The sequence below is a fragment of the Rhinoderma darwinii genome, chromosome 1, assembly GCF_050947455.1.
Source record: "Rhinoderma darwinii isolate aRhiDar2 chromosome 1, aRhiDar2.hap1, whole genome shotgun sequence".
NCBI classification, from domain to species: Eukaryota; Metazoa; Chordata; class Amphibia; order Anura; family Rhinodermatidae; genus Rhinoderma; species Rhinoderma darwinii.
Genome location: NC_134687.1, coordinates 266,616,022 through 266,632,821, shown reverse-complemented (window position 1 = coordinate 266,632,821; position 16,800 = coordinate 266,616,022). Strand labels below are relative to the sequence as shown.

General features: G+C 43.6%; 1 protein-coding gene across 9 annotated transcripts in view; it reads left to right on the top strand.

Annotated features, from left to right (window-relative positions):
- The window catches only part of ADGRL3 (adhesion G protein-coupled receptor L3), a 2,099,109-nt gene that overhangs the window by 389,384 nt on the left and 1,692,925 nt on the right, over positions 1–16,800 (top strand). For all 9 annotated transcript variants that reach the window (XM_075863876.1, XM_075863871.1, XM_075863866.1 and 6 more), the window contains exon 5: positions 9,911–10,020. In XM_075863876.1, the coding sequence (XP_075719991.1) occupies positions 9,911–10,020 (110 nt within the window). The remainder of the gene's footprint in view (positions 1–9,910; positions 10,021–16,800) is intronic.

Genomic DNA, 16,800 nt, shown 5'->3' with positions numbered 1-16,800 from the left:
TTATTACTGCCCCATTGAACTGGTTCCTAATGCCTCTCTCCCCCGTGGTCGAGTATATCCGCTCTCCTTGCCTGAGTCTTTATCCATGTCGGCCTATATCAAGGAGAATATGAAGAGGGGTTTCATACGAAAGTCTTCCTCCCCGGCCGGGGCTGGACTCTTCTTCGTTAAAAAGAAGGACGGATCCCTTCGACCCTGCATTGACTACCGTGGTCTCAACCAGATCACAGTCAAGAACAAATACCCGTTGCCACTTATATCTGAGCTGTTTGATCGCATACGAGGAGCCAAAAAATGTTCTAAGCTAGACCTGCGGGGGGTTTATAATCTAGTCCGGATTCCTAGTGATGCCCTTCGGACTGTGTAATGGTCCCGCAGTGTTTCAGGAGTTCGTTAATGATATCTTCCCAGATCTCCTCTATGTTGGTGTTGTTGTTTATCTCGATGATATTTTGATTTTCTCCCCAGATCCGACGACTCATCGGAGGCATGTCCGTCAGGTTCTACTACGATTAAGGGAGAATCATTTATACGCCAAGCTGGAGAAGTGCGTCTTTGAGAAGAGTTATCTGCCCTTCCTGGGCTACATCATCTCGGATCAAGGCCTCAAGATGGATCCAGAGAAAGTGAAAGCTGTCCTGGAGTGGCCACGTCCTCAAGGCTTAAGGGCCATACAGCGGTTCCTGGGATTCACCAATTTCTAGCGGCAAATTATTCCTAACTTCCCTTCTCTGACGGCTCCCATCTCTACCCTTACCAAGAAGGGTGTGAACGCCAAGGTGTGGACTCCAAAAGGCAGAGTCCGCATTTATTAGCCTCAAGAAAGCCTTCACTTCAGCTTCGATCCTCCATCATCCTGGCGTATCTCGGCAGTTCTCACTGGAAGTGGACGCTTCCTCTGTTGGTGCAGGTGCACTTCTGTTCAAGACGAGCTCCAAAGGAAAGGCAGTGGTATGTGGCTACTACTCAAGGCATTTTTCTTCTGCTGAGCGCAATTACTCTATTGGAGATCGGGAGCTGCTGGCCATCAAATTGGCTCTGGAGGAGTGGAGACATCTTCTAGAGGGTGCTGCTCACCCCATCCTGATCTTCACCGACCACAAAAACCTTACCTACCTTCAGTCTGCACAACGACTGAATCCCCGTCAAGCCAGGTGGTCGCTGTTCTTCACCCGTTTCCAGTTTGTGCTCCACTACCATCCCGCGGACAAGAATGTGAGGGCCAATGCCCTGTCCAGATCGTTTGAGACAGAAGAAACGGTGGAGTCCCTTCAGACTATCATAGACCCGTCCTGCATTGTCACTGCTAATCCTCTGCAGGTTAGAGACATCCCTCCTGGGAGGACTTTTGTTCGGTTGGCAGACAGGAGAAGAATTCTTCGCTGGGGACACAGTTCTAAACTGGCTGGGCACACTGGTGTCCGTAAAACCCGAGACCTGATTGCTCGTCACTACTGGTAGCCTACGCTATCTAAAGATGTTCTGGACTTTGTCTCTTCTTGCACGGTGTGTGCCTCTAACAAAGTTACTCACTCCAAGCCTGCCGGCCTGCTTCAACTTCTTCCTGTACTCAATGCCCCCTGGCAGCACATTGCGATGGACTTTGTCACAGACATTCCCCCCTCAGCAGGATGCAACACTGTCTGGGTGGTGGTGGACCGGTTCTCTAAGATGGCACATTTTATCCCGCTGACCGGCCTACCTTCTGCTGCTCGACTGGCGAGTCCATTCATTCTACACATCTTTCGCTTGCATGACTTGCCTCTACACATTGTGTCCGACCGGGGGCGTTAACTTTACTTTAAAGTTCTGGAGAGCCCTCTGTAAACTCCTGGATGTGAGATTGGACTTTTCCTCAGTTTATCACCCCCAGTCCAATGGGCAAGTTGAGAGGATCAACCAGATCATGGAGAATTATCTCCGCCACTTCATCTCTTCACAGCATGATAACTGGGTACAGCTTCTTCCATGGGCCAAATTCTCATACAACAACCACACAAGTGAATCCACCACTTCCACTCCATTTCACATTGTGTACAGTCAACATCCTAGAGTCCCTCTCCCAGTGTCGACCACATCTCAAGTAACTGCTGCTGACTCTGCTTATGGGGACTCTTTGCAAATCTGGCAACAGACCCGGTCCTCTATTTTACTGGCAGTCGATTGCATGAAGCGAAAAGCAGATACTAGGAGAAGAGAGCCGCCTCAGTATCTTCCAGGGACTAAAGTTTGGCTGTCCTCTCGGAACATTCGCTTGAGGGTGCCTTCATACAAGTTTGCTCCCAGGTTCCTTGGTCCTTTCGAGATCCTGCAACAGATCAACCCTGTCTCCTATAAGCTGCGTCTGCCTCCTACCCTCAGAATCCCTAACTCCTTCCATGTGTCCCTCCTGAAGCCAGTGGTCCTGAACCGCTACAGCAAGACTTCTAGTTCCACAGTTGCTCCCAGCGGTTTGTATGATATATTCGAGGTGAGGGAGATCCTGGACTGCAAGAGGGTAGGAGGAAGGACTTTCTATTTGGTGGACTGGAGAGGGTTTGGTCCTGAGGAGAGGTCCTGGAGAGCGCCCCTGCGCTTATTAATAAATTCCTCTCTTGCTCTGGCCCCAAGAAGAGGGGGCGTAAGAGGGGGGATACTGTAGCGTCCATGGCCGTGGGCCGTCGGGTTTACTCACCTCCCGACGCCCGCAGCCATGGATCCGTCATCATCATCAACTGCCACGATTTCCTGGTCTATACGAAGGCCCCAGGCCTTCTGATCGTTGCCTGAGCGTTGTTAGTTTTCCCAGTCTGTCTTGCAAATGGTCCCTTAGTGTTTCCCGTTCCAGTTGTTACCCGTGCCTTGTTACCTGTTCCTGTTTCACGTGCTGTGTCTTTAGTATCGAGTCGTGCCATGTCCTGTGTCAACTGCCACGTCCGGAGGAATCCGCCATGTCCTGTGTCATCTGCCACATCCAGAGGAATCCGCCACGTCCTGTGTCATCTGCCACATCCAGAGGAATCCGCCACGTCCTGTGTCATCTGCCACGTCCGGAGGAATCCGCCACATCTGGCGCAACCTGCGGCACCTGTGTCATCCGCCTCGTTTGGCGTTATCTGCTGCACCCATCTCCATCAGTGCCAGAGCTGCGGCCACTGTCTGGACTATCCAGGTACCCTTGTGCGGGACATTGTATTGCTGGGGTTTCCTGTTGTTAGGCCAGCTGCCTCCCCGCTACGGCGGTACAGTCTAGTGGGTCCACTGACCCGCTACGTGACACCAGCACCAACAGAGAAGGCATCCACATCCAACGAAAACTATTGAGATACATCTGGATGATGGAGGATACAGGCAGACGTGAAGGCACTCTTCAGGCTATTAAATGCGGATTCCGCTTCTGGAGTCCACACCTTGGCGTTCATGCCTTTCTTGGTGAGGGTGGAGATAGGAGATGTCAATGCGGAGAAGTTTGGAATGAACTGTCTGTAGAAATTGGTGAATCCCAGGAAACGCTGTATGAATCTCAAGCCTTGAGGATGTGGCCATTCCAGGACGGCCTTTACATTCTCAGGATCCATCTTGAGGCATAGATCCGAGATGATGTAGCCCAGGAAGAGTAAAGAACTTCTCTCAAACACGCACTTTTCAAACTTGGCGTACAGGCGATTCTCCCTTAATCACAGCAAAACTTGACGGACATCTCTCTGATGAGTCATCGGATCTGGAGATAAAATCAAGATGTCATCAAGATAGACCACAACACAAACATAGAGGAGGTCATGGAGGATGTCATTAACGAACTCCAGGAAGACCACGGAAGACACAGGCCGAATTTGGCTCCTCGTATGCGGTCAAACAGTTCTGAAATCAAAGCTTAGTTCAGTTATTTCTGTCCCCCTCTTCATAATATTTAGAGAGTCTCTCATGAGTGGTATAGTGCCAAGGGACTGGCGCAGGGCAAATGTGGTGCCTATTTTCAAAAAGGGCTCTAGGTCTTCGCCGGGTAATTATAGACCAGTAAGCTTAACATCAATTGTGGGGAAAATGTTTGAGGGGCTATTGAGGGACTATATACAGAATTATGTGACAATAAATAGTATTATAAGTGACAGCCAGCATGGTTTTACAAAGGACAGAAGCTGTCAAACCAACCTGATTTGTTTTTATGAAGAGGTAAGCAGAAGCCTAGACAGAGGGGCCACTGTGGATATAGTGTTTTTGGACTTTGCAAAGGCATTTGACACTGTCCCTGATAGACATCTAATGGATAAATTAAGGACTATAGGCTTAGAAAGTATAGTTTGTAATTGGATTGAGAATTGGCTCAAGGACCGTATCCAGAGAGTTGTGGTCAATGATTCCTACTCTGAATGGTCCCCAGTTATAAGTGGTGTACCCCCGGGTTCAGTGCTGGGACCACTATTATTCAACTTATTTATTAATGATATAGAGGATGGGATTAATAGCACTATTTCTATTTTTGCAGATGACACCAAGCTATGCAATATAGTTCAGACTATGGAAGATGTTTGTGAATTGCAGGCAGATTTAAACAAACTAAGTGTTTGGGCGTCCACTTGGCAAATGAAGTTTAATGTAGATAAATGTAAAGTTATGCATCTGGGTACGAAAAACCTGCAAGCATCATATGTCCTAGGGGGAGCTACACTGGGGGAGTCAATTGTTGAGAAGGATCTGGGTGTACTTGTAAATCATAAACTAAATTTCAGCATGCAGTGTCAATCAGCTGCTTCAAAGGCCAGCAAAATATTGTCGTGTATCAAAAGAGGCATGGACTCGCGGGACAGGGATGTAATATTACCACTTTACAAAGCATTAGTGAGGCCTCATCTAGAACATGCAGTCCAGTTCTGGGCTCCAGTTCATAGAAAGGATGCCCTGGAGTTGGAAAAAATACAAAGAAGAGCAACGAAGCTAATAAGGGGCATGGAGAATCTAAGTTATGAGGAAAGATTAAAATAACTAAACCTATTTAGCCTTGAGAAAAGACGACTAAGGGGGGACATGATTAACTTATATAAATATATGAATGGCGCATACAAAAAATATGGTGAAATCCTGTTCCATGTAAAACCCCCTCAAAAAACAAGGGGGCACTCCCTCCGTCTGGAGAAAAAAAGGGTCAACCTGCAGAGGCGACAAGCTTTCTTTACTGTGAGAACTGTTAATCTATGGAATAGCCTACCGCAGGAGCTGGTCGCAGCAGGGACAGTAGATGGCTTTAAAAAAGGCTTAGATAATTTCCTAGAACAAAAAAATATTAACTGCTATGTGTAGAATTTTTTTACTTCCCCTTTCCCATCCCACTTTCCCTTTCCCATCCCTTGGTTGAACTTGATGGACATGTGTCTTTTTTCAACCGTACAAACTATGTAACTATGTATTTAACTATGTCTCAGAGAACAATCCTTTTTCTTGACGAAGAAGAAATCGGCTCCTGCCAGAGTGCAGGACTTCCGTATGAAGCCCCTCTCGAGATTCTAATTAACATAGGCGGACATGGACTGAGTCTCTGGCAAGGAGAGAGGATATACCCAACCACGGGGAAGGAATGCACAAGAAATTAGCTCGATAGGACAGTCATACGCCCGGTGTGGGGGCAGCGTCTCTGCCTCCTTCTTGCTGAAGACATCCTAGAACGTAGAATAATGACAAGGCAATCCTGCCAAGGACTGAGGCAGTGGAGACTGAGCCGGATGAATTTGTACCAGGCAGCGGTTAAGACATTCGGGGGCCCCACTGGAGGACCTCTCCAGAATTCCAGTCCAGAACTGGGGCATGTAGTCGGAGCCAGGGCAGGCCCAGCAGCACAGGGTTGAGGGCCTTAGACAGGACAAAGAATAAGAGGAGCTCGGAATGAAGGGCTCCCACTTGGAGCTTCAGTGGCTTGGTCACAGCTACAACCAGGTCTTGCAGAGGTAGTCCATTCACAGATGCAACCATCAAAGGCCTCTCCAGAAGGGTTGTGGGCAACTGCAGAAGATGCACCAGGTCTCTCCGAATGTAGTTAGCTGCGGATCCAGAGACCAGATAAGCAGAGACCTGGTGCGTTTTTTCGCCGGACTTTATGGTCACTGAATGGTCAATTTCGAATAAAGTCCTTCTTTACCCAGGGTTGTCTCTCCAACCAACCCTAGGCTCTAATACAGACCAAGTCCCGAAGTGCGTCTGTGTTGTCTCAACTAGGTAGACAGCTGCAAATGGTCTATCCTCAAAGACTCCTTTGGAGGAATAGATGATGAGGACAGCAGGGGTTGTTGCAAAGTAGGAGCCGGGCTAGGGGAACCTCCCTCCCGACAGGCCTCTTGGAACCGTTCTTGTGTCCTTATGTCAATCCGGGCGGCCAGAAGGATGAGGTCATCCAGGGTGGATGGCAGATCTCGGGCGGCAAGTTTGTCCTTAATCTCAGGGGAGAGTCCCTGCCAGAATGTAGCCACCAAGGCCTCATTGTTCCACAACAACTCTCCCGCCACGTTGTCTCTTGGACCTGTGTAATTTGTACCTCATGCATAAATAGTACACATATCCTTTCAGCTTTTCTTATTAGATATACATGTTAGGGATATCCTATATTTCTATTCAGCAAACGTTAGCTTGATATTAAATGTTAACCCATTTTGGGATTAATCTGGCGGCTAGGCATTGAACTTTATTTATGGGGTCCTATATTATAAAAATGTTTTATTATTTTTATCTTCGTAAAAAATGTCTTCTGCATATAGGTCTATTACATGACCCCAGATTTTGTATATTTATGTAATATATATATATATATATATATATATATATATATATATTTATTTATTATTTTTTTCACTTTGTCTATATGACAACAATATTTATTTTAGGTAGAGAATAATATCTCATTATATATATATATTTTTCACTACCCCTTGTAAAAGAACAGCCCGGAGCTATGCTTTCCACAATAATGTTGTCTATTTCTAGGTGATATTTGATGTATTTTTGGCTAGACAGTGCTCTCATTAGTAATATCAGAATGACCTATGCTGGTGTACTTCTTAGTTTTTTAGGGCATGCCTGCGCAGTTTTGCCTGCTAGTCCTGATATAGGCTTTCTCTTTCATTGCACGTATATGTTTTATTTTTCAGTTAGGATATCATTTTTGATATTTCTTACTTATATATGAGTCTATATAATAGGGCATATACAGTTCCATGGTAGCACATAGATCCATCTTTTGATGTGACTCAGTAGAATATTGATCATGGTGCGCATGCGGTATTGAAGTCTGAATGACTTATATGGATATGATACAGAAGTCTTATCAGTTTTCCGTACACTCATGCGCTCTTTGATGTTATTGCGCCCTCTAGGGGTGATTCATCAACAGGTCTTGGATGGACAGGCGCAGTAGAGATTTGGAGACGCCAAGACGGAGGCACAGGAAGTCCACACGCTGCAATGTATGTAGTAGTACATTGCACTTTTTAACTCACTTACACCTGGGTAAATAAGGCACTTTAGCTATTTTTATATATTATATGATAGCCTTAAACGCATTGTTTGCACATTTATTATATTTACCCCTTATTATAGTTGATATGCTTTATGTGATGTCTTTTATGATATATACTGGAATGTATTTCATGTTTTTTTTACCCTTTTTAAGTTGATTGTATTATTGGTACTTATGACTCTCTGAGTCCTTATATACTGTTATTATTCTGTATGTTCACATGCTTGAGAAAGGTCCTATTGGACTGAAACGTCGCACTTGTCGGTGAATAAATTCCCATTTATTTTCGATGTGCTGCCTTTTCTTTTGAATTTTACGGTTTCCATTCATGGAACCTTGGATCAGGTTCCTGTGAGGCTTGCACGCATTATATTGTGCTTCACTCTGAATCTCCGGTTCTGTGATTACTCTCTTTTGTGGGAATATTTGTCCATTCACCCAGAAGAAAAATTTGTAAGAAGGGCTAGCTCGCAATCTCTTTTCTAGTTAATCCCAAATGTGTTCATGGGGATTCAGCTCAGGGCTCTGCGTAGGCAAGTCAAGATCTTCCACAACAATCTCACCTAACCATGCCATTTATGTACATTGCGTTGTTGAAAGCATACAATTGTCCCAAATTTCTTGGTATGCTGAAGAATTAAGATTTCCCTTCACTGGAATTAAGGGGCCTCTGCCAATCCCTGGGAAAACAACCCCCATATCATTATGTGGTGCGCATGCGGTATTGAAGTCTGAATGACTTATATGGATATGATACAGAAGTCTGATCAGTTTCCCAAACATGCATGCGCTCTTTGATCTTATTGCGCCCTCTAGGGGTGATTCATCAACAGGTCTTGGATGGACATACGCAGTAGAGATTTGGAGACGCCAAGACAGAGGCACAGGAAGTCCACACGCTGCAATGTATGTAGTAGTAGTACATTGCACTTTTTAGCTAACTTACACCTGGGTAAATAAGGCACTTTAGTTATTTTTATATATTATATGATAGCCTTAAACGCATTGTTTGCACATTTACTATATTTTACCCTTATTATCATTGATATGCCTTATGTGATATACTTTATGATATATACTGGAATGTATTTCATGTTTTTCTGCACTTTTTAAGTTGATTGTATTATTGGTACTTATGACTCTCTGAGTACTTATATACCGTGATTTTTCTGTATTTTCACATGGCTGAGAAGGTCCTATTGGACTGAAACGTCGCACTTGTGGGTGAATAAATTCCCATTTATTTTGGATGTGCTGCCTTGTCTTTTAAATTTTAAATATTCCCACAGTCACACTCCAAAATCTTGGAAATCTTGGAAGCTATTTGAGCTGCAAAGGAGGACCAACTCCATATTCATGCGTATAGATTTAGAATGGGATGTCATAAATGCTCCTGTAGGCATAATGTGTAAATGTCCAAATACTTTTGTCCTCTAAGTATTTTATAAGATCATATATGCCACACCACAAGATTTATTTAGTATGTGGCTGAGAACCAATAAATGTAAACAATTGAAACCATGGATTCCAAGGGACAATATGTAAGAGTGGTGAAGAGGGACCAGAGAACCTTATGGAGATATCTCAAGGAAAACCTGGCAGAAAAAGAAAAGCAATTCAAACTCCTGGAGAATAATGCCTATGGCTAACGTTATTTAAAGAGGCTCTGTCACCAGATTTTGCAACCCCTATCTGCTATTGCAGCAGATAGGCGCTGCAATGTAGATTACAGTAACGTTTTTATTTTTAAAAAACGAGCATTTTTGGCCAAGTTATGACCATTTTTGTAATTATGCAAATGAGGCATGCAAAAGTCCAAGTGGGTGTGTTTAAAAGTAAAAGTCCAAGTGGGCGTGTATTAGGTGCGTACATCGGGGCGTTTTTAATACTTTTACTAGCTGGGCGCTCTGATGAGAAGTAACATCCTCTTCTCTTCAGAACGCCCAGCTTGTTACAGTGCAGATCTGTGACGTCACTCACAGGTCCTGCATCGTGACGGCCACATCGGCAGCAGAGGCTACAGTTGATTCTGCAGCAGCATCAGCGTTTGCAGGTAAGATCGACTTAGCCAAAACTTGGCCAAAAATGCTCGTTTTTTTTAAATAAAAACGTTACTGTAATCTACATTGCAGCGCCTATCTGCTGCAATAGCAGATAGGGGTTGCAAAATCTGGTGACAGAGCCTCTTTAATTGATTGTGCTTATTCTACTATACGCCTACGGAGTTATTTTGGGGTTGAGTTTTGTATTTTAAGATTTTTGTTGTAGTCTATGTCATAGGGTATTCGAGTAATTTAGAAAACCCAGAAAACAATGGAAAACTTCAAAATAGTTTTGGAAAGTTCCGATTTTAGGGTACTTGACTCACCTTAAAATATGAAATATTTTAAAGATCGTAATAAGGCTTCTAAACAATATTTTGTATTTCAGATGCAATAATCGGACGCAGTGTGCTGTTGTGGCTGGACCGGACGTTTTTCCTGACCCCTGCCCAGGAACTTACAAATATCTAGAGGTTCAGTATGAATGCGTTCCCTACAGTAAGTATTGCTTCTTTTTAATTGTTTTTATATATATATATATATATATATATATATATATATATATATATGTAAAGTCCTTCTCAATGAAAAGGAATATCATCAAAGAGTTAACTTATTTCAGTAATTCAATTTAAAAAGTGAAATTCATATTATATAGATTCATTACACACAGAGTGATCTATTTCCAGCATTTTTTTCTTTTAATGTTGATAGTTATGGCTAACAGTTAATGAAAACCCACAATTTAGTGTCTCAGAAAATGTGAATATTATTTAAGCCCAATTTCAAAAAAAAATTTAATACCGAAATGTTGGCCTTCGGAAAAGCATGTACAGTATATGCACTCAATACTTGGTCAGGGCTCCTTTTGCATGAATTACAGCATCAATGTGGCGCAGCATCGAGGCGATCACCACTGGTAGACGGCTGCGTTGACTCTGGACTTGATATAACTCAGTGGACCAACACCAGCAGATGACATGGCTCCCCAAACCATCACGGACTGTGGAAACTTCACACTGGACCGCAGGCAACTTGGATTGAGGCCTCTTCACTCTTCCTCCAGACTCTGGGACCAAGATTTCCAAATGAAATTCAAAATTTACTTTTATCTGAAAACAGGACTATGGACCACTGAGCAACTGTGCTATATCAAGTCCAGAGTCAGCGCAGCCATCTACAAAGAAATTTTAGAGTACTTCATGCTTTCCTCTGCTGACAAGATTTATGGATATGCTGATTTCATTTTCCAGCAGGACTTGGCACCTGCCCACACTGCCAAATGTACCTAATGTAAGTGAGGGACTTTGCCCACAACAAGCCCCGAATCTTTGGCCTGGTGCCCCGGATCCCCAGCGACTGGGTCATGGCGACCGGGTCACAGCGGTTGCAATAGCGAATGGGTCGCGGCCGCCCGCACCCCATCTTAAAAAGTTACTATAGTACAATACACGGGCCTCTGTTACTATAGTAACGACACATACTTACCCATCTTCCTTCCCGAGCGCAGCGGAAGTCCTGACGTCTTCTCGCTTCATGACGTCAGGACACTGTGCGCCGCGGATTACGTTACAACGCTAGATGGTGTCGGGACATCTGCTGCACCCGGAGCAGAAGGGGAGGGTAAGTTTATCGTTATTGTCTGCCCGGGTCCTGTATATAAGCCTGCCTTGTGGTAAGCTTAGATACAGGGTGTGACAGACCGTGCCACACATGGACCCTGTATCTAAGCCTACCACATGGTATTCTTAGATACATGACCCATGTCTGGTCCTGTCTGATGGGCCCTGTATCTAAGCCTACCTTGTGGTAGGCTTAGATACATGGTCTAACAGACAGTATCACACATGGGCCCTGTATCTAAGCCTACCACATGTGTTACTAATGTTTTTTTTGGTGTTTGTGCCTTTTTACATGTTCAGTCATTGGACTACATCGGTTTCGAGGACTGCTTCGACGACGGCTTTTTTTATTTACAATAAAATGGTTGTGTGGGGGTTATTTATTTCAATAAAATATTTTATCTATGGCTTTGTATTTTCTTTTAAACTTTATTACTACTGCTTTAGTAATGGTCACTGGCTGATTGTCAATCAGCCAGCAGCTATTAATAAGGCAGTAGTAATAAAGTTTAAAAAAAATGCAAGGACATAAAAAAAATATTTTATTGAAATAAAAAAAAAGACGCACATCCCTCATTAACCATTTTATTCAGAATAAAAAAATCCATCATCGAAATAGTCCTCGAATTCGACGTAGTACAACTACCGCACCTGTATAAAAACACAAACACACAAAAAAGATAGTAACACATAAAAAAGCAAAACAATTGTTATTCTTACCTTTCCTGGGTCCAGCGCTGGAGCCGCAATGTCCGCAAGCTGGGCCTTATATCTAATCCTATCATGTGTGATACTGTCTGCTGAGCCACTGTATCTAATCCTATCCATAGCTATAGGGTCAGAGTGCTACAGATATGCTGTTTTATATATATATATATATATATATATATATATATATATATATATATACACATATATATGCACACATTGACATACACGCACACACAGTTTTTTGGGGCTGGACATATGTCAGTACAAGGATACTTACTGCTGGGGCCCGCATAAAAGTCTATCATGTGTGATACTGTCTGCTGGGCCATGTATCTAAGCCTATCATGTATGATACTGTCTGCTGAGACAAGGAGGGCATGTGGGACTACCTACAGGGGACTGCATGGCGCTGTCTACAAGGGGGATGTATGGCAGGGTGACTGTGTGTGGAACCATACAGGGGGCATTGTGTGGGGAACGCTCTACAGGTGTCTTTGATTAGACATAAGCCCCGAGACATAACTTTGAAAAACACGTGTAAATCTGGTCGTGTGCGTTGCGTATTGCATCAGTGTGCTTTGCGTGTGGCATGTGTTTTTCACGCACTTGCAAGCACTTTTTTTCTCAATGTAATTGATGCGTGAAACACGCACACGGATGTCGTCCGTGTGCTGTCTGTGGTTTTCACGTACCCTTTGACTTCAATGGGTGACTAGGTGTGTGAAAACGCACTAATATAGGACATGTAGTGAGTTTTATGCAACGGACACTCACTGTGTGAAAACTCACGCATGTGTGATTAGCCCCATTGGAACGGGTCCATGTGCTGTGCGTTATTTCAACCCACAACACATGGATGAGATTCACGCTCGTCTGAATGAGCTCTAAGTCTATCATGTGTGATACTGTCTGCTGGGGCCCTGTATCTAAGACTATCATGTATAATACTGTCTGCTGGGGCCTGGTATCTAAGCCTATCATGTATGATACTGTCTGCTGGGGCCCTTTATCTAAAGGCCATTTTACAACGGCCGACACTCGGCTGGTGCAGCGAGCACCGCTCAACGAGACATTGTTGATCAGCACTCGCTTGCTCCTGTCACACGGAGCTATGGAAGGGGACGAGCGGTCGTTACTCAGATCACTCATCCCCCTACGTTATTATCATGTCGGCAGCGCGTCCCCGTTTACACAGGGAGATGTGCTGCTGACAAGTATAATATTTAACTTTTTTTAAACGATACGACCAAAAGATGATCGAGTGTTTGTGCGTTAATCTGCTGATCGCTTCCCTTTCTACACAGGGCAATTATTGTCAACAAGCATTATATGAACACTCGTCTGCCCGATAATTGTCATGTGTAAAACCCCATTAAGCCTATCATGTATGATACTGTCTGTTGAGACAATGCATCAAATTCTATCCAGCGGAGTAGCTATAGGAGACTAAGGCTGGGTTCACACGACCTATTTTCAGACGTAAACGAGGCGTATTATGCCTTGTTTTACGTTTGAAAATACGGCTCCAATACGTCGGCAAACATCTGCCCATTCATTTGAATGGGTTTGCCGACGTACTGTGCTGACGACCTGTAATTTACGCGTAAACAACGACGCGTAAAATGACTGCCTCGTCAAAGAAGTGCAGGACACTTCTTTGAAACGTCATTTGAGCCGTTCTTCATTGAATTCAATGAAGAACAGCTCAAATGATCGGCCGTCAAAGACGCCTCGCATAATGCGAGGAGGAGCTTTTACGTCTGAAACAACGCAGCTGTTTTCTCCTGAAAACAGTCTGTCTTTTCAGACGTAAAAGCCAGTTCTCGTGTGCACATACCCTTAGTGTTATAGATATGCTATCTCCGATATATATGTAAAAAAAAAAATTCTTCGGGGGGCTTGGGGGGTGTAAATATATGTCTCGGGGCTTGTGCCACTGATCTTTTAAGACCCAAGCAACTCCCCTGAGTATATATGTATCGTGAATCTGCAGCCGCAGTTAGAGCTTATCAAAAATAACATTATTCTTCTGTTAATAATAGCTAACATGTCCAATTGCTTAGTCGCAGAGTAACCTGTCAATTGATATGCCCATCAAGTTGCTATGGGAGATCTGCCCAATATTGTGTGACTAACCTCCCCAGGATATTCTCAACCTATAATAACACCTGTGTATATGACACCAGCGTCCCTTTCTAGGGAAGCCCTCCCTGATATCAGGCTATTATGTTCTATTACGGACCTAGCTCCACATAACTTTACATTAAATTATAGACCCAGCTATACACGAGTCCATATATATCTACTAACTTGACCGTCATTGTCCTAAAGGGCTGCGCTGGTGACCACTTACTTCATAATAATGGGTAGGCTTGAATTTAGCCAATCATTTACAATGGGTCGTTGGCTCTATCTCAGCCAATTACATACAAAGGGAGTTTGTAAATTATAAAGAGCTTAATAAAATCTGTAAAAGGTAATAAAATCAGCAAAAATACAAAATGAAAGGCAGGTGGCCAAGGATAGTAAAACACATCCCAAAAAATTCTTCAAGTATGTAAATGCAAAGAAACCAAGGTCTGAACATGTTGGACCCCTAAATATTGGTAATGGGGAGATGGTCACAGGGGATCAAGAGAAGGCAGAGTTACTAAATAGGTTCTTTAGCTCTGTATATACAACAAGAGGAAAAAGCAGCTGATGTAGCCGGTGCCAGTGCTGATAATATATCAGTTGATATACTGAATTGGCTGAATGTGGATATGGTCCAAGCTACGTTAAATAAAATAAATGTACACAAGGCCCCGGGACCAGATGAGTTCTTAAAGAGGCTCTGTCACCAGATTTTGCAACCCCTATCTGCTATTGCAGCAGATCGGCGCTGCAATGTAGATAAGAGTAACGTTTTTATTTTTTTTAAAAACGAGCATTTTTGGCCAAGTTATGACCATTTTTGTAGTTATGCAAATGAGGCTTGCAAAAGTCCAAGTGGGTGTGATTAAAAGTAAAAGTCCAAGTGGGCGTGTATTATGTGCGTACATCGGGGCGTTTTTACTACTTTTACTAGCTGGGCGTTCTGACGAGAAGTATCATCCACTTCTCTTCAGAACGCCCAGCTTCTGGCAGATCACGCTGTGACGTCACTCACAGGTCCTGCATCGTGTCAGACGAGCGAGGACACATCGACACCAGAGGCTACAGTTGATTCTGCAGCAGCATCAGCGTTTGCAGGTAAGTAGCTACATCGTCAGAGGATGATACTTCTCGTCAGAACGCCCAGCTAGTAAAAGTAGTAAAAACGCCCCGATGTACGCACATAATACACGCCCACTTGGACTTTTACTTTTAAACACACCCACTTGGACTTTTGCAAGCCTCATTTGCATAACTACAAAAATGGTCATAACTTGGCCAAAAATGCTCGTTTTTTAAAAATAAAAACGTTACTGTAATCTACATTGCAGCGCCTATCTGCTGCAATAGCAGATAGGGGTTGCAAAATCTGGTGACAGAGCCTCTTTAACCCCTTAATGACCGCCGATTAGCCTTTTCACGGCGGTCATTAATGGGCTTTATTCTACAGCGCTCCCTGCTCTCAGCTTCCAGAGGCAGCTGAGGGCTGGGCGCGTCCCTGCTCTGCCGGGTGAGATCGATATTAGTATCGATCTCACCCGTTTAACCCTTCAGATGCGGTGCACAATAGAGTGCACCGCATCTGAGTGGTTTTGGAGAGAGGGAGAGAGCTCCCTCTCATCCCACCGACACCCGGCGATAAAATCGCCAAGTGTCTGTGTCTTCTATGGCAGCCGGGGGTCTAATAAAGGCCCCCAGGTCTGCCTGGAGCGAATGCCTGCTAGATCATGCCGCAGGCATGACCTAGCAGATGCCTGTCCGTTTTAAACGGACAGGCATAATACACTGCAATACAGAAGTATTGCAGTGTATTATAATAGCGATCGCAGAATCGCATATTAAAGTCTCCTAGTGGGACTAGTAAAAAAGTAAAAAAAGTTTAATAAAGTTAATAAAAAAAAAAAGTGAAAAAAAAAAATGAAAAACCCACTTTTTCCCCTTACAAACTGCTTTACTATTAAAAAAAACTACAATAAAGCAAAAAAGTTACACATATTTGGTATCGTCGCGTCCGTAACGGCCCCGACTATAAAGCTGTTACATTATTTAACCCGCACTGTGAACGCCGTAAAAAATAAAATAAAAAACAATGGAAAAATTGCTGTTTTCTGTTAATCAAAAAGTCGCATCTACTCTCAAATGGTACAAATAAAAACTGCAGAGGGGAAGGGGTTAAAGAGCTTAGTTTCAGTTATTTCTGTCCCCCTCTTCATAATATTTAGAGATTCTCTAGTGACTGGTATAGTGCCAAGGGACTGGTGCAGGGCAATTGTGGTGCCTATTTGCTCTAGGTCTTCCCCGGGTGATTGTAGACCAGTAATCTAAACATCCATTGTGGGGAAAATGTTTGAGGGGCTATTGAGGGACTATATACAGGATTATGTGACGAAAAAAATCTATTACAAGCCAGCACGGTTTTACTAAGGACAGAAGTTGTCAAACCAACCTGATTTGTTTTTATGAAGAGGTGAGCAGATGCCTAGACAGTTGTGGATATAGTGTTTTTGGACTTTGCAAAGGCATTTGACACTGTCCCTCATAGACGTCTAATGGGTAAATTAAGGACTATAGGTTTAGAAAGTATAGTTTGGAATTGGATTGAGAATTGGCTCAAGGACCCTATCCAGAGAGTTGTGGTCAATAATTCCTACTCTGAATGATCCCCGGTTATAAGTGGTGTACCCCAGGGTTTCCGTGCTGGGACCACTATTATTCAACTTATTTATTAAAGATAAAGAGGGTGGGATTAATAGCACTATTTCTATTCTATTTTTGCAGATGACACCAAGTTGTGTAGTATTGTTCAGTTTAT